The sequence below is a fragment of the Aethalodelphis obliquidens genome, unplaced genomic scaffold (genome assembly GCF_003676395.1).
Source record: "Aethalodelphis obliquidens isolate GAN/ISIS:26980383/991018 unplaced genomic scaffold, ASM367639v1 scaffold8, whole genome shotgun sequence".
In the NCBI taxonomy this organism is placed as follows: Eukaryota; Metazoa; Chordata; class Mammalia; order Artiodactyla; family Delphinidae; genus Aethalodelphis; species Aethalodelphis obliquidens.
The window spans coordinates 46,698,335-46,721,962 of NW_020837952.1; the positions used below are offsets into that span (position 1 = coordinate 46,698,335).

General features: G+C 45.0%; 1 protein-coding gene across 1 annotated transcript in view; it reads left to right on the forward strand.

Annotated features, from left to right (window-relative positions):
- Positions 1-23,628, forward strand: part of STAB2 (stabilin 2) — a 158,420-nt gene that overhangs the window by 27,066 nt on the left and 107,726 nt on the right. Inside the window, exons 6-10 of the mRNA XM_027107363.1 lie at positions 3,173-3,268; positions 8,285-8,410; positions 9,914-10,110; positions 11,687-11,820; positions 22,911-23,044. Of these exons, the coding sequence (XP_026963164.1) occupies positions 3,173-3,268; positions 8,285-8,410; positions 9,914-10,110; positions 11,687-11,820; positions 22,911-23,044 (687 nt within the window). The remainder of the gene's footprint in view (positions 1-3,172; positions 3,269-8,284; positions 8,411-9,913; positions 10,111-11,686; positions 11,821-22,910; positions 23,045-23,628) is intronic.

Genomic DNA, 23,628 nt, shown 5'->3' on the forward strand with positions numbered 1-23,628 from the left:
ACCCGCCACGCATTAGACCCGTGACAGGTGATGGGCATCCAAAGAGGGGAGAGATTAGGTCCCTACTCCCAAGGAGCTGGAAATGTGGGAGACGCCTATGAGCCTGTGTGCACGGTACACATGGGATGCTATGGGAACATGAGAGAGGGCAGCTCAGTCTGCCAGGGGCACGGCACAGGGGCTCTGAGCTCTGTCCCTCTGACCCCAACGGCCCTGGCTTTGGCTACTTTAAAGTCATACACCCCAGGTTTCACATGTCTCTAGAGATTTGCTGAAGCAGGTTTAACAAATACTCAGGGCTCTTTAAATGACCTTTGGGAATCCCTCTGCCACTCACGTCTCCTTCCCAAGGACACTTTCTTGGCGGTGGCTGGCGGCCCTGCAGTGTGTGTCAGAGGCTCCCGAAAGCTACCCGTGCCAGGTCAGTTAATCCAGTACATGGGCTGTGCTGGAAGACAGGACTTGGGGAGAGGCTTGTGCCTAGAAGGAAGGCTCAGTGGCAAGGACGGCCCTTGTAGTTAGCATCTAAGTTGGGAGCAGGGGCTGAGTCACATTCGACTCCCTGCTTCCGCCCCCACAGCCTCTCCATGGGCTGCATGACAGCATTTAGGACGTGCAGAAGCAGTGTGTCTCTTAGAGTTCAGCTGCCCCACTATACTGTGAGCCGCTTGAATTTAGATATTGTGAGTTACTCTTATTTGTACACCCAGTGCCTAATCCAGTGCCCGCCCCTAGGTAGGAGCTGGGTAGATTTTGTGTGTGTGTGTGTGTGTGTGGTACACGGGCCTCTCACTGCTGTGGCCTCTCCCGTTGCGGAGCACAGGCTCCGGACGCACAGGCTCAGCGGCCATGGCTCACAGGCCCAGCCGCTCCACGGCATGTGGGATCTTCCCGGACCGGGGCACAAACCCACGTCCCCTGCATCGGCAGGCGGACTCTCAACCACTGCGCCACCAGGGAAGCCCTGCAAGTAATAGATGTTCAACATGTGTTTTGAAGGAAGATGAACTCTAGTGAGTCATCCCGTGCACTTCGATCCTAAGACGCATAAAATGAAGTGGCGAAAGATGAAAATGAAAATTTTTAAAGGTTGGAGTCAGCTTGGAGAGGGCCTTGTGTGCCACACAGAGGAATTTAGATTTCATTTGGTTAGCAATTGGGAGTCACTGAGATATCTGGAGGAATATCACCTTGATACCATAGATATTTTTTAACTGAATTAATTCGCGTCTTCTCTACTGAGCCCGTAGTACACCCCCTCCTCACCCCTATTATCTCCACGATGAATTTGACTTCCCTCTGAAACTCATCTGTTCCAAAAGCTACAGCCATGGGTGGACATCAAAGTGCTCTGCTAACATAGAAACAACAGCAAATCAGTTTTTAAAGGGAGGATGACAATTGCAAATCCAGTTTAATTCTTCAGTAATTTGAATGAGCGCTGGAGCTAGTTGTCTCCCATTTTCCATATGTAGTACCTCACCAGATTGAGAGAGAAAACCGCAGCCCTGACAGCTGTCGGCTGGTCGCTGGCCTGCAATTTCATAGAATGTCACCATCAATGGCTCGCTCTATCTGTGCTGGAACAAGACGAAAACTAGGCCACTGCCTTATCCTGTCCGAATAGAGAAATAAACAGTGACAGTGGGCAACCCAATGGCCACCTCTCCTGGTTAACACGAGTGGCTACTGCTGCTTCTTCATGACCCCTCGCCCCTGCTGCCGACTTTGACCACTGTTGTGTTCCTGGTGGTACTTGGCTGGCTGGCATGACAAAAGTAGTAGTTGCAGCAGGAGGTGATAGTGGATGAGGTACAAAGGAAGTGCTGCCCAGAGGAGCACAGACTCTGCTTTGGCACCTCTGAGACGGCACCACCGAGGAGAGGGGCTTTAGCTGGCGTAGAAAGATAAGGAGGATTTCAGCTGCATGCGGAAGGGAGCAGAGTGCGGGCCTCCACAGGGCGTGCTCTTTCCTAGACCAGCTCCCCCCATCTCTTCCTGGCCAGCCCCCATGGCTATTGACCTGTCACATCTTAGCATCTATCACACCTCATTATGATGGGCTGCTTTCTTCTGCCTTCAGACTGTGAGCTCTTTGGGGGCAGGGACTTTGGGTCATTAATCCCAAGCACAGCACCCTGTAAGTAGTAGATGTTCAACATGTGTTTTGAAGGAAGATGAACTCTAGTGAGTCATCCCGTGCACTTCAATCCTAAGACACATAAAATGAAGTGGCGAAAGATGAAAATGAAAATTTTTAAAGGTTGGAGTCAGCTTGGAGAGGGCCTTGTGTGCCAAACAGAGGAATTTAGATTTCATTTGGTTAGCAATTGGGAGTCACTGAGATATTTGGAGGAATATCATCTTGATACCATTACTGATCAAATGAAATGGATAAAAGGGAGAGGTGAGAAATCGAATAATGAGTCCAGGTAAAGTGCTACTGCAATAGTCCAGGCAAAACAAGATAAGGACCTGAAGGAGGACAGTTCCCGTGGGGATGAAGGACAGGGGATTGAGGTGGGACATATAACAACCTTAGAGTTCGAACCTTCAAGTTGCAAACTTTCAAAGATGTGAGCATGCATCTGGTGGCAGCAAGGAACCAGAACCTGTGCCATTAACGTCAGGCGTGAGTGGAATTGCAGCTCGCCCTCCGTCTCCTGTTGCTGGCGATCCTTCAGCCCTACCATCCCCCACCTCCTCCAGTCAGTCACTCTTCTCGCCTGTTCACTCGATGCCAGCCCCTGTATGCCAGCTGTTGTACTGTACTTTTCAAGGTACTGTACTATAAGATTAAAAACGTTTTCTTTATTTTTTGTGTTTGTTTTTATGTATTATTTGTGTGAAAATCATTATAACCTATTACAGTACAGTACTATATAGCTAATTGTGTTAGTTATGTACCTAGGCTAACTTTGTTGGACTTACAAACAAGTTGGTCTTACGAACCCACTATCAGAATGAAACTTGTTTGTACGTGGGGACTTGCTGTAAACTGAAGCTAAGAAAAAGCCAGGGTTCAAACTAGGGTCTCTAGGGCTTCAAACCCATGGTTTTCCCCACTTCATCAAGCAGAATCTCAATAAACACTATCTGAAACAGTATACCTCCAGAATCTTTGGAGGAAGTGTACATCAGGTAACGAAAAATTCCCATTTTCTGTCTGCAGTGTGCAGCTGTGTGCATGGAGTATGCAACAGTGGAATACGTGGCGATGGGACCTGTGAGTGCTACTCTGGGTACACCGGCCCCAACTGTGACAAGCGTAAGTACTGCTAGTTCCCTTAATACCACACCAGATCAGATGGGCACAGACATATGCATTTCAGTTGTGCATGCGTGTACTGGGGCTCTACATGTGTGACGTGTCATCAAATGTTTTGCTGGAAGATAGGCAACAATTTTAAAAGAAAGGGGACAAAAGGAGAGGAAGGGAGAGAAGGGGAGGGGAGGGGAAGGGAGGAGAGGGAAGAGATCGTATAGAATATTGGAAGTCACGGAAGACTTGGGAACAATGCAGTGACCTGGCTGTAGCTATGTTTTAGGAAGGTCAAGCTTGTGGCAGTGTGAGGATAGACTGGAGAGGAAGATATTGGGGCCATTGCAACGAGTTAGGTACCTGAAAAGGGAGATAAGGCATTTCCCCATTATAGGTCTCAAAGACAGAGCACATCAACAGGAAATGGAGGCTTACCAAGGCTAAATGATTCACCAAAGTTCACAGAATAGCAAATAAGTGAGCTGGGACTCAAGTCATTGAAATTCTCTATACAGTCGATCCCACTGGATTTAATCAAAAGATAGAGACCACAGGGTGATTGCAGCAAGGGAAGTTTAATATAAAGAATTAGTAAACTATGTTAGGAGAGTGGCTATAAAAATGCAAAATGAACTGTAGGGCTGATGGGGCATAACAAAGAAGGGCAAACTTGGAAGGGGACAGCCATCCCCAAGGCTTGGCTCAAATCTTGCTGGAGAAGGGGTGGTGGCAGCCCACTTAGTAGGGGAGAAGTTTACTGGTTTGCCCAAGCCAGCATGGGAGTACAGTCACCCAAAAGGCAGGCAACAACCCTTCAGGGCACTGATGAGCCGAGGCTGGGGGACAAGTGGACAGAGGGAGTTGGGGCACCATGGGTGCTAATCCTGGAACCTTCAATGTCTGTGCGTGGGGCGGGCTGTGGGAAGGTAGCCACTGGGTCCAGGCCAGGGATGCAAGGTCACCAATGAACTGTGCACTCTGAGTGCACAGTTGGGACAGGGCATCCCTGGATGTCCTCACACACCCACACCACTGGCAGGCTGTGCAGCAGCAGCAAACACAGCAGAAGCACAACACTGCACAGCAGAACCGGCAAGCGGAGCCCCTTCCTCCTGCAGTGGCCCTCCGGCGCCCTCTACTGGCCAAGATTAACATATCCCTGCAAAGGAGAAATGTTCAGAGTTCAGCCCATTATCACAGAGCAGGTGGTGAAGGGTGAATTTGGAGCTTAGCCATTAGGAAATTGGACATGCTGCCTGTGACAATAACTTCACTTAAGTTATCCTCTGGATTTTATTCTCCTGGTCTGTAAAATAAAGGGATTAGACAAGAATCAAATTCAGCAACTTCAAACTCGCTTTATTGAAAGTCATTGAGAAGATATGAGCAGTGGTAGAAAGGAGGGTGAATAAAAGACAGCCTCTGCCTTCTTCCTGTGGAAGAGACAGACAGTCAAACAACCAATATGAATCAACGGCAGAATGAAACTCAGGTGGTTAGGGTGGACCCCTTCCATAGCCCTCAATCAGCCTCCTTCCCCAGCTACTCCTGTACTGCCCAGTGGACCCATGAGCAAAAAACACAAACAAACAAAAAACCCTTTTTAATAAGACCAGAGATCCAGCCTAATAGACCGCGTGAAAAGATTTGCTTCCAAATGACAAAATAATTCTGTTGAGTCAGAAGATAAATATAGACTGGGACAAAAATATTTGCAATCCACGCAGCAGAAACGTTTTTATAATAGAAAGTCCATGAGCCCACCTTTAATATCGGCCAAGGAGCAGCTAATTCTCAGGAAGAAATGAAAACTGGCCAACAAACATAGAAGAGGTGCTTAACCCCACTAGGAGTCACAGAAATGCAAATTAAAACCATAATGAAGTAGTACTTTGGAGTTTGGGAGGTTTTGTTTTGGTTTGGTTCTGGAATTTTGCCCACTGTGTTACACAGGTTGCAAAGCTAGGTAATATCTATCTGTGGGTGTGAGAAAAATTATGCTACTGTCAGTGGGGATGTGAATTGCTACAATCTATGAGAGATATGTATCTATTAAATTTTAAAGGATGCTTACAGTTTGAGGCTACAGCCCCAATTCTAGGAATTTACCTAGAGGACTGGAGGGGTGGGTAGGTGAGAATATATGTACAGAGAAACTCACGATAGTATTGTTTTTAAGAACAAAGCAAGCTGGAAACAACTTGAACGTCCGTGAGTAGGAAGTGGTTGAGTGAAGTGTGGTAAATCCTATTCTAGTTAGAAGAATGCTAGCTGCTGAAAGAATCAACACAAAAACCCAATGGCTTAACACTACGGTTCCCTAACTGCACCGAGGCATCCCAAAGTACCCCGTCAAACTCACAGGGCTGCTATGGGATATTTTTAATTTCTGAGGGAAACAGTGATACATCTGTAGAATATCGTATGAAATGTTAACCTGAGTTAGTACACAATTCCAACATTAGGTAGCACTACATTTTGTCCGGTGGTGTCATTTCTTTACAAAGCTGCATTTCCAGTGGTCACTATGGTAAAAAGTAAGTACCACGCAAAAATCGTTTCAACTGGAAGGAGGGTGGTAGTTTCCAATCTGATTCCAAGGCTGCAGAAGTTGTACCATCTCCAGCAAGCTCACGTGTCCCGTTAGGAAGTAAATGTGGTTGTTTAAGAATAAAATATTTAATCTTCCTATTAACCATATTACTTTTTCAGATGGCTGCTACGTTATCATGACATAAATAGTCACTGAATTCTTTGGTTCTAACAACTTAGTAAATGAACCTGTAGATATTCCTTTTGTATTGGGGTCCCATGAAAAAAATACTGAAACACTAAGGGCACCGTGACCTGGGAATTTGGGCAACCTCTGGCCTAACACAACAGAGGTATATTTCTTACTAATGTGACAGTCCAATGTGGGTGTTCCTGGCCTCCACCAGCTCCCCACCACATGGTGGTTAGGGATCCAGAGCCTTCCATTGCATGCGTCTGCCATTCTGTAGCACCTCCAAGTGCTCTGCTTTGAGCCACAGAAGGAAGGAGAGAGTGTAGAGAAGCATCTGCTTATAAAGTTCAGAATAATACATAGAACTTCCAATATTCCATCAACGTAGACTAGTCATATAACCCCACCTGGATGCAAAGAGGGGTGGAAAACATGATCCTGAAAGGGCAGCCCCTTCTCAGCAACAATTCTACTTTATGGAAGAGGTGAGGGGATATTCTCTATGAAGTTTTGATTCAACTAGCCACTGTTGGAAGACAAACACATACGTCACATTTGTGCACATCTTGAGAGCAGCACACTGACTGCCCTTTGTTCCAACATCTTTACAAGGATGTTTGTAGCGCGAACAGCCTCGGCAGATACAGGACCTCCCTCGGGAACAAGTGCGGGCACGCTTACTGCCTGTGCCAGTTATCAGTGGATTGCCTCTCAGCTCCAAATTCACCCTTTTTGCCTGCTCTGTGAATATGGAGGTGGGCTTTGGAATAGCTCTCATTTGTCAGCCAGTAAGATATGAAGCCTTACCAATAGAGGGTGCTAAAGGGACACCGAAGACGCAAGAGTTTTCTCTTCTTGTTTCTGGGTTAGCTCACTCACCAGGCTCCTGAAGAACACGGCTCTGCTCCGCTGCTCAGCCCTGCACAGTTTCTCCAGCACTAGGTTCCGGCAAGGCTTAGCATCCTCCAGTATTTGACCGCTGCATACCTTGTCTAGTGCTTGGCTTGGGCGGCAGAGCATAGCCAGGAGCCCTAGACAGTGCAGGCTGGTGGCCCAGTTCAGGAGCTGTTCTGCACACCCTCGCCTCAGCCCCATGCACAGCAAGGGCCCCGCAGGACCAGCCATCCAGAGAGCTGACCACCCACCTCCATGCCACACAGCTGGCCCCTGAGACCACCCCTGTCCCGGTCACGCACAGGAGTACACCGTGCTTCTGAGAAGGTGGGCTTCTCAGCTCCTGCTTCCAGTAGCATCTAGAGGCAAGCCGCTTTCCCAGGCTTGGCAGCTCCCTGTGGATGACCTTCCCTGGGGCCCCAGAGGGGTGGCCTCCAGCAAGTGTCACCAGCGGACGTGTCAGCAACCTCTCTGCTGTAGAGTGACCAAGGCCATGTCCTTGCCAGTGACATCCGGGTCTCAGCTCTGGAAGGGGAGGACTTACCCTTATCTTAACCCGAGAGGAGTGGTTGCTCTTTATTTTTCTTCCATTCCTTTATGCTTCTGAGCTCTTTTTAGCTGTCAGGAGCCAATTCCCTGTTATTCCACTCTGTTCATGAATCTTTACACTAAAATTTTCACTGTTCAAACAATTGCATGTTTCTCTCTCTTGCCTGGGCCCTAAGTAATACATTGCCTATTATTTAAAAACAAACTAAAAAGCATTTCAGTTCCCTAAGCTCCTCTTCTGTAATGAAATCCACTGCGTGTTCAGGTCTCAGTATGGCCCTCTCTGCATTGCCCTGTGGGACCCGGGGCTTGGAAGAACTGGTCCAAAAATGCTGACATTCTGACTACTGCTCCTGATGTGAGTGATAAGTGGTCCTTTAGCTCTGACCCTGGCATCTCATATCTTCTAGCAGCAACCATGGGACCGTGTCAGCCCAACTTTGCAAGTTGGCTAATTATGCCAGACTCTATAGTATTTAACAGCCATCTAAGCCCCGTCTATCTTATAAAATACTATGCAGTCATTAGAGATTAAGGTACACCCTTACATACCTCCATAATATATTCTTAAATTAAAAATCAAGTTCCTAAATATTTTAACAGGATCCCATTTCATCTTTTGAAAATCTTAACACATAAATGTATTATATTGGTTGTTCACATTGGTTATTGTGGGAGTGGGATGGGAGAATGAGAATAAGAAGACAGCTAATTTTTGCTTTACTCGTTCTGTACTTTTTGAATTGTTACAGTGAATCTGTGTCACTTTTGTAATAGGGAATATTGCATTTGTTGAGATTTTTTAGAACTGGTTGTTCTAATAAGGCCATTACCTCAACAATCTTCCTTTCCAGCCATCCCAGAATGTGCAGCCTTGCTCTGCCCAGAAAATTCCAGGTGCTCACCTTCCAGCGAAGATGAAACAAAACTAGAATGCAAATGCATCCCCAGTTACAAAGGCGATGGCAGACACTGCGAGCGTGAGTAGAACTTCGATCCTGCTGGTTTATCCATTGAGACGGTTAGATTCCTCAACAGAAAAAACCTCACAACCTTCTTAATATTAACGCAATGACCACTTCCGTTTCTCTCTGTGTAGTTGCATGACATATATTAAAAATTCTAAGCAAAATCTCATCATGTGGTAGCTCTTTAGTAAATGGCAAGTTCTCATGTTATCAAAGCACATATATAGATTTTTACACTTTTTTAATTAATTTTTATTGGAATATAATTGATTTACAATGTTGTGTTAGTTTCTGCTGTACAGCAAAGTGAATCAGTTATACATATATCCACTCTTTCTTTTAGATTCTATTCCCATATAGGTCATTAAGAGTATTGAATAGAATTCCCTGTGCTATACAATAGGTTCTTATTCGTTATCTTTTTTATATATAGTAGTGTGTGTGTGTCAGTCCCAGCCTCCCAATTTATCCCTTCCCCCTCCACTTTCCCCCCAGTAACTGTACGTTTTTCTTCTTCTGTATCACCTAAATCAATGTTAAGATAGAATGTAGTTTGTTTCTTACTTCCTTCTTCCTTCCTCCCTTCCTTTCTTTTTTTTTTTTTAATAAATTTATTTTATTTATTTTTGGCTGCTTTGGGTCTTCACTGCTGTGTGCGGGCTTTTCTCTGGTTGTGGTGAGCGGGGGCTACTCTTCATCACAGTGCATGGGCTTCTCATTGCTGTGGCTTCTCTTGTAGCGGAGCATGGGCTCTAGGTGCACGGGCTTCAGTAGTTGTTGCATGTGGGCTCAGTAGTTGTGGCTCGTGGGCTCTAGAGCGCAGGCTCAGTAGTTGTGGTGCACGGGCTTAGTTGCTCTGCGGCATGTGGGATCTTCCCGGACCAGGGATCGAACCCGTGTCCTCTGCCTTGGCAGGCGGATTCTTAACCACTATGCCACCAGGGAAGTCCCCTTACTTACTTTCATGCTCTTTCACTTCATGAGTGGTTGTGTGTTGGTTATGAACATGCTATTGGAGCCCGGCTGCCCAGGTATAAATCCCAGGTCTGCCTGTTACTAACAATATGACCTTGGACAAATGCTTTAACCTACCTGTGCCTCCATTTTCCTATCTATGAAATGGGGATGATAATAGTAACTACGCTAGACGGTTGTAAGAATTAACTGAATTCACATATGGCAAATGCTTAGAAAAGGGCCCGGTACGTATTATAAATTCTGTTAATATCAGTGCTTTTTTTCATGCGATTTTATATTTAAATCCACACATAACATGGCATAATAATACATCATCACAGTACTTGTAATTTTAATTTCTAATGGCCATATGTAAATCTTTTTGGTCAATGGGGGTGATCAGGAGGGTAAGATGAAATGTTTTTTACTCTCTCTCTTGAAACTGTTGAATTGCCTTTGCAACTTGGATAAGCTGTGATTTGCAATCCCTTCACAGTTCAGTTTTCCTTCTCCTTCCCTGAGTGTGGTAACCACCTTATTTTGTCATTGCTTCTCCAGCCATCAACCCATGTTCACAAAACATCTGCCACCCTCACGCTCGGTGCACCTACCTAGGACCAAATCAGCACAGTTGCACGTGCCATGAGGGCTACCACGGGGATGGCCAGGTGTGCTTACCAGTGGACCCCTGCCAAGTTAACTTTGGAAACTGCCCTACAGAGTCCACGGTGTGCAGATATGATGGGCCCGGACAGGTGAGCTAATGATGTTGGAACTGATGAGAATAGAAGTAGGACCACCCGCTGAAGGTAAAACTGTGCCGTCTCAGTTCTCCCTTTCCATGCTCAGGTCGGGCTTCCTGTCCAGACAGACCTCCGTGTGCTTGGGGTCAACCTCAGGGAGCCATGACCTACCCTCTGAACTCGCCCTTTCCCAGCTCTCCAGTCAAAACTTCACTGTCTCCTCCATCCCAGTCCTGTTTGATGATGGACAACATATATACACATAGCTCAAATTCTATTAACAAATTAACTGTTAATGAAGTCTTGGGAAAATATGTGATTGACTTTCCCCTGCATTCCTCCAGTCTCTCTTATGTCTTTTCAAAGTGAGAGGGGACTCTTAGGACCAAAAAACTCTGTCCCAAAGGGATGAATGCTGATAAAATGTCAGGCAGCACAGATTTGTAGGGAGCAATGAAGATACTCTGGAGTGAGACATAGGTGATTCACTAAATCACGTCATGACCTTAACTGGTAAAATTCAGCCTAGCCGGGAGACCTTTGCTCCAGAGTCCAGATCAAAGAGCCCTTTCCTCAATATCTCATTCACCCACCAAATATTTAGTGGGTGCCCACTGCAGCCACAACTGCATGTCAAGTGTCCAGTGGAGGAAACCCATCCACACAAGAGACTGCTGCTGCCTGGGTGAATGGAAAGCCTTCAGTGTCTGACCAAACCCAGTCATGGTCCCCAGCAGTCTAATCTGCACCCCATGGGGATGCTCCTGGAGTTCCCTGCAGGGAATCCACCGGATCTCGTGTCCAAGAAAAAGAATACATCATATGACATTTCTGCTATCAATTTCTGAGGCTAGCTTGTAAGAAATTCAAAGGGCTAAATTCTCATCCTCTAAATGAGGTCCCTTATGGGAAAAGTCATGTTACATCATGAACCAAAGCCCCAGGGCCTTGGGAGTGAGATTAAAACATATACTTTGTCACTTTAAAAATGGGTCCCAAGGCATATTTTCAAGTCTTAGAAACCCTCCATCGTTCACACATGAGCAGTGCCTTCATTATTCCAGAACAGGTTCCTCATCCTCGGCATGATTAGCGTTTTGAACCTGAGAATTCTTTGTTGTAGGAAGTATCCTGTGCATTGTATGATGTTTAACAGCATCCCTGGCCTCTTGTGGCACTGTCCCCCCACCCTGTTGTCACAATCAAAAATGTCTACAAGCCCAATGTCCCTTGGGTTGAGACTCCCGGTTGAAAACCACTATTCTAGAGAAATAATACCTCCCATCTGAGCCTCAGTCTCTACTCACCTAAATCTGAAAGTGGGAAGTACGGTGCCAGGGAGGCCCAGGGTTAGCAAACCAAAGAACTGAAAGTGTGAACTACAAGCAAGATGTATGAGTTTCCAAACAGATGAGATGTGAACATGATTTCCAATTCTGGATCTGCTGACAAATTTTAGTTTCAGCCCACACTTTAGACCTACCCCAAGTCAGCTTTTATGGCAGAATAAAGATAGGAATTTAAGAAGAATGTCAGCCTAAGTGACTAACGAGAACACTCTTTGCTCTTCTCTTCCCATCGACTGAAGGCTCACTGCGAGTGTGCGGAACACTACCGCAACTTTGTCCCTGGAGTGGGGTGCAGCGTGACCGACGTCTGTGAGTCTAAGAACCCCTGCCACAGGGATGCGAACTGCACCACCATCGCGCCAGGTCTCACCAAGTAAGGCTTTCCAATTCCACCACCATCTTTCCAAGCAGTGAAGGTGGTGGCCAGTCAATGCGGAAACTTCTCGGGAGGTTAGGAAATGTGTCTTATTCAGCCTTGCACCATCCTCACGTAGCACAATACAAGGAGCACAGTAGGGACTCGATACATTTGTATAATCAGTGAATCATTCAGTAATGGCTTCCTTGATAATGACCGTGCCAACACCCTGAAATATTGACCTGGCCTGAAAACATGGTATGAAGTGATCAGAGCATGGGAGAAAGAATCCACCGTCACTGGGAAAACATATGTCTATTGTGATGACAGAGGTTTGACCTCTAATGTATATGCCTGTTTCCGCAATCTATGAAATATTGCTTGTTAGTGGTGCAAAACAATGGGAAAGGGAAAACTAGGGAAAGTGAATACACACGAGTGGTGTTTCCCAGACTCCAGGTTTCAAAAGAAGGGGTTTACTGTGAGTTAAAATATTTGTGTGAAAATTCCCAAGGCAGAGGCAGCTTGCCTAGTGGGAAGATGCTGTTCAGAGTTTAAAGACCTGGGTTTGAGTCTCCACACTGGTATCTATCAGATTCATGACCTTGGGAATGTGACAAGGTCTCTCTGGCCCCAGTTTCTCCATGTATAAAATGAGCACAGTGACGTCTACTTCATACTGTTGTGAAGATTCATGAGAGAATGTTCTGGAAACTCCTCTCCAGCTGTGTTTTGGTTTTTATCAGTGGGTGAACCAAACCTGGAACCCTAGCCTTTTGACTCCCTGACGGAGGCTTGCATCTTGGTGCCACTTTCGGGTCTCATTGTCACCAGCATCAGCAAAGAACCTGTTCTGCTGTAGTGAGCTCAAAGCCACAGTAGACATGGAACAGTTTCTGTGCTTCCAGAGCCCACCTCTGTCATTCCTTTTATAGCTGGGTCTTGAATGTGTAGATTCGCCCAGATAGGTTTTATGATCACTATGTTCTCTCTGGGCAAATAAGTGTATCTGTATGCACTGTGGGTGGAGTGGAAAGAGCTTGAGTGTCAGAACCCCTGGATGCAAGCCCCAGCTCTGCTGCTTCCTTTACTCTGTGATTTCTATTTCCTCTGTCGTAAAAGGGGGACAATTGTGCCTCCAACCAGGGCTGTGATGAGGATTAAATAAGGTTACATTCATCAGTCTCTGAGTGGAACCTGGCACACAGAAATCACTCCATACACACCCTGCACACGCAAACCCCTCCCATTCGTATGTACAGGCACGTACACACCTACACAGCTATGCATACAGGCCTGTCCTCTCCTGAAACCCAGGTTCTGACACTGACAACCGAACCAGCCAGCTTGCACACTTGGTACCATCCTCTGAGAAAGCTTGAGTAGAACACTTTAAACACTTTCTTTTGTGTTTGAGAAGATAAAATCGAAAAATGAAACTGGAACATCAGAATAATAGAAGTTGCATTAAAACTTGTGCCTAGAATGTCAGTGGAACTAACCGTCGATTTTAGGGGTCTGTGTGTCACTCACAAACCTCTCGACATCCGCCCCCCTCCAAAACCTGACTGTCTTCAGCTGGGAAGAGACCTGTGTTAAGGCTGGCTGAGTGACATTGATAAAATATGGGGCTGCCAGTAATTTAGCTCACCCCGGAGAGGGATTTATCTTGTTTATGCCTCCTCAATGTGGCAGTCTATGTGGCAGTCATGCTGCATTAGTCAGAGAAGACCACCCAATAAAGAAGAATGAGTTCCAGTGTGGGCTCCCCCACTCACAACTGGGGTGAACTTGGACAAGTCACATAACTTTCTGGAACCACAGTTCCCTTCCCTGACAGGTGGAGCTATTTCCCTGGGCAGAGCTGACAAGTTAATGTATATAAGCCTGCTTTAAACTCTATACTCCACTTTCATTATTACTAAGAAGAACCATTACTTCCTGTCAGTTAAAATTGTGCCTTTCTATTTTTACGTGGCAGAGGTGGGAATTAAGGCATGACAGAAGAGAAAGGCATTCCTGTCTTATTTGAGTCTGCAAAGCCTGGACGTGACAGAGAAGGCATACTGGAAAATGGGGACATTAGTGACACTAATGACAGTGTTTATATGCAATGTGTGCAGGTTAGGATTCCTTAGTGTGAACCATCTTCCCAAGAATCCTGTCCGAAGCAATACGGTGCCTCGGCACCATGCAGCAGGATCATGGGCTTTCCCAGACAGACCCAGCTTCAAACCCCAGCTCAGCCGCTTCCAGATGTGTTCCCAGCAGTGTGACCCTCAGACCTGGGCAACAGGGGCCCCTGCCCTGGGCACTGCATTTTAGAGGGCCCCATTCTGGCCCTCCACTGACTACACCAGGGCAAGGAATCTGAAGGACGAAGGGGCCGTGATCTCCCAGAGCCGGAAGGCACATCAGAGACCCCACTCAAGTAACCAGGACCTCATTCTCTGCTCAGAGGGCTTGAAACCAGCCTCCGGAACCTGCACGGGCTCTTCCTGGGACCATGCCCCCCAGGGGATGGCCGAAGATGGCTGTTTGCAGAGGGTGTGCGTGGGCTAGCTTTACCTCCACCACTGCCATCAAGGCACCCTTGGCTCTAGTGCCATTGAGCTGTTTATTGTTCTTCAAACATACCCTGGTATTCCCCCAGCTTAGACCGTCCTTCCCTCCCCACCTCCTCTGAGTCAGACCAACACGCTGATCCTGCAGTGTCAACTTGAGTATCTTCACCTCTCTGATGCCTCCCCTGTCTTCCTGGTCCACTCAGGTGCCCCTCCCTCTGGACTCCCAGAGAACCCTGGAATGCTTCTGTTATAATATTTATCACCGTAAACTTTGGGGGCACCTTATAATTTAACTAAATTTTATCCAACATTGAATATAAATAATTCCATCTCATAACATAAAATGCAGGTGGCTTGTGGGTGTTTTGAAAGCCTTGGGACAGCAGGTAAGAACTTTATACCTAGTAAAGAACCAATTTATAAAATAGGTGATGCTATGAATGGGCCATAGTCCAGCTGAGTCAGAAAATGGTCTCATAAAGTCTCAGACTTGTGGACCGAGATTTTAAATAAAAATTTAAAGAATATTTATATCTCATACATTCCATTCAGCACAGAGACCATTAAAATATAATTCTCCTGCCATCCTTAGGAAAGACAAGTTAAGTCTCTTTAGACAAAATGGATCACTGGCCTCATAACAACTTAGGGAACTTTCAGAGAGAAATATAAAAAGTAACTTATAAAAGTTACTTGTCTTTCTATTGACTTCACATAGAACTTACATAACGTACAGCAGGGTTGGTTTTCCTTTTTTCTTTTTTTTTTTTTTTGCGGTACGCGGGCCTCTCACCATTGTGGCCTCTCCCATTGCGGAGCACAGGCTCCGGACGCGCAGGCTCAGTGGCCATGGCTCACGGGCCCAGCCGCTCCACGGCATGCGGGATCCTCCCGGACCGGGGCACGAACCTGTGTCCCCTGCATCGGCAGGCGGACTCTCAACCACTGCGCCACCAGGGAAGCCCCCAGGATTGGTTTTCAATAGTGACTACTGTATCACTTCCAAGAGTTGCCAGTCTCCCTCTTTGTCACCTTACATTCCCCATCCTGAAGCTCAGTACTTACAGAGAAGGTTGATGTTTAAGTAGGAAACTGTCATTTGATTGTGTTAAATAAGCTATTGTTTCATGGTTATATCTACCTTAGTGATTCTTCATAACAAGTTTTCTCAGCCTCGGCACTATTGACCTTTGGGGCCAGATAACTCTTTGTTGTAGGTACTGTCCTGTGCATTGTAGCGTGTTGAGCCGCATCCGTCGCTTCTATCCACTAGGTGCCAGTAGCACCTTCACCCCCGTTGTGATGACCAAAAATGTCTCCAGACACTGCCAAATGTCCCCGGGGGGGGGGGGGGGGCAAAATTGTCCCTGGTTAGAGCAACTGCTCTATAAAAGCCCCTAAGGCTCAATCAGTAAATGATCTCCCAGTCATTTGTCTGGCTGGGAATCACATATGCATCCTTTTAGAATTAGCTTAAAACTTACTTCCTCCTAGAACTTGTTCCATATTTCTTCAGGCAGAATTAGTCACTTCCTCCTCCATGCCCCAGCGCATCCTATTCAGTCTATCACAGCGCTTCCTATGGAACTCGAGTCATCTGTTTATGGACTTGTCCTGCTGCATCCCAGCCCCGTCATTGTCATTATCGCCACCGTCTCCATCGCTCTCATCACCTGCCAAGTACTGAGCTTTTTCTATGTGTCCATCACTGTGCCAGCTGTTTTCATGCATTGTCTCTTCTATCTACAGCCCTAAAGGTGCTAGTAAACCCATTTCATAGATGAGGAAACTGGGACTCAAAGATGTTAAGTAACCTCATCATGTTGCCATAAGTGATTTGTTTTCAGGTTCATCTCCAACATGTGAGATGCTAGAAGAGCAAGGTATCTGTTGTTATCATCTTTATAGCTCTCTTGCCTAGCTCAGTTTATAGAATTAAGTAGGTACTTAGAAAATAATCAGTTCGGGCTTCCCTGGTGGCACAGTGGTTAAGAATCCTCCTGCCAATACAGGAGACACAGGTTCGAGCCCTGGTCTGGGAAGAACACACATGCTACGGAGCAACTAAGCCCATGTGCCACAGCTACTGAAGCCCACGCATCTAGAGCCCATGCTGTGCAACAAGAGAAGCCACTGCAATGAGGAGCCCACGCAGCACAACAGAGTAGCCCCCGCTTGCAGCAGCTAGAGTGAAAGCCTGCGTGCAGCAGTGAAGACCCAACGCAGCCATAGATAGATAGATAGATAGAAAATCAGTTCAACAATGAGGCACTGTCCCAGGTGCTGGAATACAAGGGAGAGAAATAAGGTGAGAGAAATAAGGTGGGATCCAGGTTCTAGGAGAGCGTGCCAGCTGGCAGAGGCGAGAAACCCTGAAGAGGTCATTTTGGTACGATGAGTTGTGGTGGGGGAGTGAGTAGGGAGGCCGGGTAGGGCTGCCTAGGTCACACCTGAGCTATGAGGAGTGGGTGAGAGCACTCCCGGCAGGACACACAGCCTGAGAAGGGTATAACAGTCTAGAAAAAAAAGCGATTTGGTGTTGCTGGGATTTGCATGACGGCAGGAAGACACATAAACAAGATCCCCCCACCCCACCCTTTGTAGCCTTGCATGCGTGCTAAGCGTTTACACTGCATCCTGTAGACAAAAGGAGTCCCTGAGAGTGTTAAGCACACAGATGCCAGATTTCCCTTTGGGACAGACCCCTCAGGGCTTGTGTGAAAGACTGATTTGACGAGAGGAAAACTAAGGGCAGAAAGACCACGTAGGGAGTCATTGCAGCAATCCAAGCAGGGGTGATAAGACTCAGAAATGTTTGTTCAACAAACTTGTTGGAAATATATCTGTGTGCAATGGTACCAATTTAGAAACACAAATGGATTAGCGAGTGTATAACTGTTCTTTGGAATCCTCTCCTAAGCATGAGCCACCTCTGTGGTATGCATGCCCACAGCATCCCTGCCTCTCTCCTCTCTGAAATGTTCTTCCCCTGTCTCCTGTTTGGTTCCTGACTTATCTCCAAGATTTTGGAGAATGTCACCGTCCTAAGCACCTTGCCAGTTTCAGCCAGCTGTCAGCCAGTCTTTGCCAGGTAGCAGTGGTTTGCTAGAGCCAGGGCTTATGGGTCACAAGAGCCAATGATTAAGTTTTCAGGGATGTGCCTGCTGGTTAGTGTCACAGTAGTTTGAGATTGGCCAAGGTGGGAGTGTGAACCATGGGAAATCGGCAAATGCTGCAAGGCAGGGCTATTTGTTCCCCCTGGAGAGCTGGATGTCTAACATCTACCAGCACACCACTGCTAGTGCCTTTTTTTTTTTTTTTTTTACAGCTTTATTGGAGTATAATTGCTTTACAATGATGTGTTAGTTTCTGCTTTATAACAAAGTGAATCAGTTATATATATACATATGTTCCCATATCTCTTCCCTCTTGCGTCTCCCTCCCTCCCACCCTCCCTATCCCACCCCTCTAGGTGGTCACAAAGCACCGAGCTGATCTCCCTGTGCTATGCGGCTGCTTCCCACTAGCTATCTATTTTACGTTTGGTAGTGTATATATGTCCATGACACTCTCTCACTTTGTCACAGCTTACGCTTCCCCCTCCCCATATCCTCAAGTCCATTCTCTAGTAGGTCTGTGTCTTTATTCCTGTCTTACCCCTAGGTTCTTCATGACATTTTTTTTTCTTAAATTCCATATATATGTGTTAGCATACAGTATTTGTCTTTCTCTTTCTGACTTACTTCACTCTGTATGACAGACTCTAGGTCCATCCACCTCATTACAAATAGCTCAATTTCATTTCTTTTTATGGCTGAGTAATATTCCATTGTATATATGTGCCACATCTTCTTTATCCATTCATCCGATGATGGGCATTTAGGTTGCTTCCATGTCCTGGCTATTGTAAATAGAGCTGCAATGAACATTTTGGTACATGACTCTTTTTGAATTATGGTTTTCTCAGGGTATATGCCCAGTAGTGGGATTGCTGGGTCATATGGTAGTTCTATTTGTAGTTTTTTAAGGAACCTCCATACTGTTCTCCATAGTGGCTGTACCAATTCACATTCCCACCAGCAGTGCAAGAGTGTTCCCTTTTTTCCACACCCTGTCCAGCATTTACTGTTTCTAGATTTTTTGATGATGACCATTCTGACTGGTGTGAGATGATAATCTCATTGTAGTTTTGATTTGCATTTCTCTAATGATTAATGATGTTGAGCATTCTTTCATATGTTTGTTGGCAGTCTGTATATCTTCTTTGGAGAAATGTCTATTTAGGTCTTCTGCCCATTTTTGAATTGAGTTGTTTGGTTTTTTTTTGTTATTGAGCTGCATGAGCTGTTTGTATATTTTGGAGATTAATCAATCCTTTGTCAGTTGCTTCATTTGCAAATATTTTCTCCCATTCTGAGGGTTGTCTTTTGGTCTTGTTTATGGTTTCCTTTGCTGTGCAAAAGCTTTGAAGTTTCATTAAGTCCCATTTGTTTATTTTTGTTTTTATTTCCATTTCTCTAGGAGGTGGGTCAAAAAGGATCTTGCTGTGATTTATGTCATAGAGTGTTCTGCCTATGTTTTCCTCTAAGAGTTTGATAGTTTCTGGCCTTACATTTAGGTCTTTAATCCATTTTGAGCTTATTTTTGTGTATGGTGTTAGGGAGTGATCTAATCTCATACTTTTACATGTACCTGTCCAGTTTTCCCAGCACCACTTATTGAAGAGTCTGTCCTTTCTCCACTGTACATTCCTGCCTCCTTTATCAAAGGTAAGGTGACCATATGTGCATGGGTTTATCTCTGGGCTTTCTATCCTGTTCCATTGATCTATCTTTCTGTTTTTTTGCCAGGACCACACTGTCTTGATTACTGTAGCTTTGAAGTCAGGGAGCCTGATTCCTCCAGCTCCGTTTTTCGTTCTCAAGATTGCTTTGGCTATTCGGGGTCTTTTGTGTTTCCATACAAATTGTGAAATTTTTTGTTCTAGTCCTTTGAAAAATGCCAGTGGTGGTTTGATAGGGATTGCATTGAATCTGTAGATTGCTTTGGGTAGTAGAGTCATTTTCACAATGTTGATTCTTCCAATCCAAGAACATGGTATATCTCTCCATCTATTTGTATCATCTTTAATTTCTTTCATCAGTGTCTTACAATTTTCTGCATAGAGGTCTTTTGTCTCCTTAGGTAGGTTTATTCCTAGGTATTTTATTCTTTTTGTTGCAGTGGTAAATGGGAGTGTTTTCTTGATTTCACTTTCAGATTTTTCATCATTAGTGTATAGGAATGCCAGAGATTTCTGTGCATTAATTTTGTATCCTGCTACTTTACCAAATTCATTGTTTAGCTCTAGTAGTTTTCTGGTAGCATCTTTAGGATTCTCTATGTATAGTATCATGTCATCTGCAAACAGTGACAGTTTTACTTCTTCTTTTCCTATTTGGATTCCTTTTATTTCCTTTTCTTCTGTGGTTGCTGTGGCTAAAACTTCCAAAACCATATTGAATAAGAGTGGTGAGAGTGGGCAACCTTGTCTTGTTCCTGATCTTAGTGGAAATGATTTCAGTTTTTCAGCATCGAGGACAATGTTGGCTGTGGGTTTGTCATTTATGGCCTTTATTATGTTGAGGAAAGTTCCCTCTATGCCTACTTCCTGGAGGGTTTTTATCATAAATGGGTGTTGAATTTTGTCAAAAGCTTTCTCTGTATCTATTGAGATGACCATATGGTTTTTCTCCTTCAGTTTGTTAGTATAGTGTATCACATTGATTGATTTGCGTATATTGAAGAATCCTTGCATTCCTGGAATAAACCCCACTTGATCATGGTGTATGATCCTTTTAATGTGCTGTTGGATTCTGTTTGCTAGTATTTTGTTGAGGATTTTTGCATCTATGTTCATCAGTGATATTGGCCTGTAGTTTTCTTTCTTTGTGACATCTTTGTCTGATTTTGGTATCAGGGTGATGGTGGCCTCGTAGAATGAGTTTGGGAGTGTTCCTCCTTCTGCTATATTCTGGAAGAGTTTGAGAAGGATAGGTGTTAGCTCTTCTCTGAATGTTTGATAGAATTTGCCAGTGAATCCATCTGGTCCTGGAATTTTGTTTGTTGGAAGAATTTTAATCACATTTTCAATTTCAGTGCTTGTGATTGGTCTGTTCATATTTTCTATTTCTTCCTGATTCAGTCTTGGCAGGTTGTGCATTTCTAAGAATTTGTCCATTTCTTCCAGGTTGTCCATTTTATTGGCATATAGTTGCTTGTAGTAATGTCTCATGATCTTTTGTATTTCTGCAGTGTCAGTTGTTACTTCTCCTTTTTCATTTCTAATTCTATTGATTTGAGTCTTCTCCCTTTTTTTCTTGATGAGTCTGGCTAATGGTTTATCAATTTTGTTTATCTTCTCAAAGAACCAGCTTTTAGTTTTACTGATGTTTGCTATTGTTTCCTTCATTTCTTTTTCATTTATTTCTAATCTGACCTTTATGATTTCTTTCCTTCTGCTAACTTTGAGGTTTTTTGTTCTTCTTTCTCTAATTGCTTTAGGTGCAAGGTTAGGTTGTTTATTCGAGATGTTTCCTGTTTCTTAAGTAGGATTGTATTGCTATAAACTTCCCTCTTAGAACTGCTTTTGCTGCATCCCATAGGTTTTGGGTCATCGTGTCTCCATTGTCATTTGTTTCTAGGTATTTTTTGATTTCCTCTTTGATTTCTTCAGTGATCACTTCGTTATTAAGTAGTGTATTGTTTAGCCTCCATGTGTTTGTATTTTTTACAGATCTTTTCCTGTAATTGATATCTAGTCTCATAGCGTTGTGGTCAGAAAAGATACTTGATACAATTTCAGTTTTCTTAAATTTGTCAAGGCTTGATCTGTGACCCAAGATATGATCCATCCTGGAGAATGTTCCATGAGCACTTGAGAAAATGTGTATTCTGTTGTTTTTGGATGGAATGTCCTATAAATATCCATTAAGTCCATCTTGTTTAATGTATCATTTAAAGCTTGTGTTTCCTTATTTATTTTCATTTTGGATGATCTGTCCATTGGTGAAAGTGGGGTGTTAAAGTCCCCTACTATGAATGTGTTACTGTCGATTTCCCCTTTTATGGCTGTTAGTATTTCCCTTATGTATTGAGGTGCTCCTATGTTGGGTGCATAAATATTTACAATTGTTATATCTTCTTCTTGGATCGATCCCTTGATCATTATGTAGTGTCCTTCTTTGTCTCTTGTAATAGTCTTTATTTTAAAGTCTATTTTGTCTGATATGAGAATTGCTACTCCAGCTTTTTTTGGTTTCCATTTGCATGGAATATCTTTTTCCATCCCCTCACTTTCAGTCTGTATGTGTCTCTAGGTCTGAAGTGGGTCTCTTGTAGACAGCATATATATGGGTCTTGTTTTTGTATCCATTCAGCCAGTCTGTGTCTTTGCTAGTGCCTTTTTAACTGCATCTTTAACTCCATTTCTCTTTTGTGAACCTAAACTATCATATACGATTCTGTGACTTTCATTGTTTACATATTTCTTTTAATTCAATTACTACTTATTTTACAACTATTAATTAAATACCTACTATGGACCAAGCCCTGTACTAGATCTTGGGGTTACGAGAGTGAATAATTACACACATAGCCCTTGTCCTTACTCTTTTCTCAAATTAGATGGGGAAGCAGATCTTAATCAAAACACCACGCAGGTTAGGTTGAAATTACAACTGGGACTGGTGCTGCAGAAAAGAGCTACATGGCACTGGGAGCTACGTGGCACACTAAGGGCGACACAGTGTACAAAGGGATGGGGAAGGGGATGGAAAATCAAGGAAGGTTTCCCTAGGAAGGCACAGTTGAGCAGAGACCTCAGGAAGGAAAGGGAGGGGAAGAGTCTTCCAAGCAGATCCACAGCTCTGACTCTTGAGGCTGGCTTCAGCAGCTTATTCTGATTTCGTGGTTCTGCAGTGGGGACCTAGACTCTACATTTATAGTAAGTACTCCTAGTGCTTCTGATATACATGGGCTCTTGCTTATGCTTTGAAAAAATACTGAGGCAAAGAATATACAGAGGGCTTCCCTGGTGGCGCAGTGGTTGGGAGTCCGCCTGCCGATGCAGGGGACGTGGGTTCGTGCCCCAGTCCGGGAAGATCCCACATGCCGCGGAGCAGCTGGGCCGGCGAGCCATGGCCGCTAAGCCTGCACGTCTGGAGCCTGTGCTCCGCAACGGGAGAGGCCACAACAGTGAGAGGCCTGCGTACTGCAAAAAAAAAAAAAAAAAAGAATATACAGAGTTATCTAGTGTTTACATATACACACATAATTTATTAAATATCCGTTTCTTGTGGTGCTGCTCTGTGTCAGCCAGTACACTAGGAATGCTCACTTGTATTTGTCCCACTCTTCTGGCCTTGTCTCTGTCCCGCTCTGAGCATCCAGTCTGACTGTCCCAGTCTTCCCCATCTGCACAGTGAGGGGTTTGGACTGTATGACCTCAACATCCAATGGCTTTGAGACCCTGAAAGTGTGTTTTCCCCCTCTCTGTAGATGCACTTGCCGCAAAGGTTACGTTGGCGATGGCTCGACGTGTTATGGAAACATCATGGAGCGACTCAGAGAATTAAACACTGAACCCAGAGGAGAATGGCAAGGAAGGCTGACCTCTTTCATCTCACTCCTGGGTACACAGCCATGGGTGCACATTTGCACAGAAAGCGCAGTCCTCTGATGGGCAAGGACATCTGCCAGACACACAATCACTCAGAAAGGGGTGTGCAGGATAGGCAAGTCTTGTCTATTGGGATCAGCCCTTTCTAGGAAGGGCAAGTGGGAGGAAAAGGACACGCAGCCGTTCCAAGGAGATGAGAGTTAGTGCCAAGAGATCCAGCAATGCAGCAGCTAAGGACAAGGTGCTGGGGTCACCGTCGATTAACAGGTCTGCAACAACAGTGAGATAGGCAGCTACCGATGTGAGGATGGAAACCATCCTCTTTCCCTTGACCTTATGGGTCCTCCAGATGGGAAACAATGTTGGCAGGTAGTACTGGGAAGCACTATCCATGCTCCTCAGTGAAGGTGCCATTTGAATGTGGGGCAGAGTCTTGACGGTGTGCGACCGACCATCTCACATATCGCTGGGTGTTTAGCATCCTTGGTCCCCCAACCACTAACAGTCTATAGTGACACATTCTCCGCCAGCCCCCAGGCAGGGTGACAGCCTAAAACACCCTCCTGCCTTTCCGAACACCCTCTAGAGGTCATGACC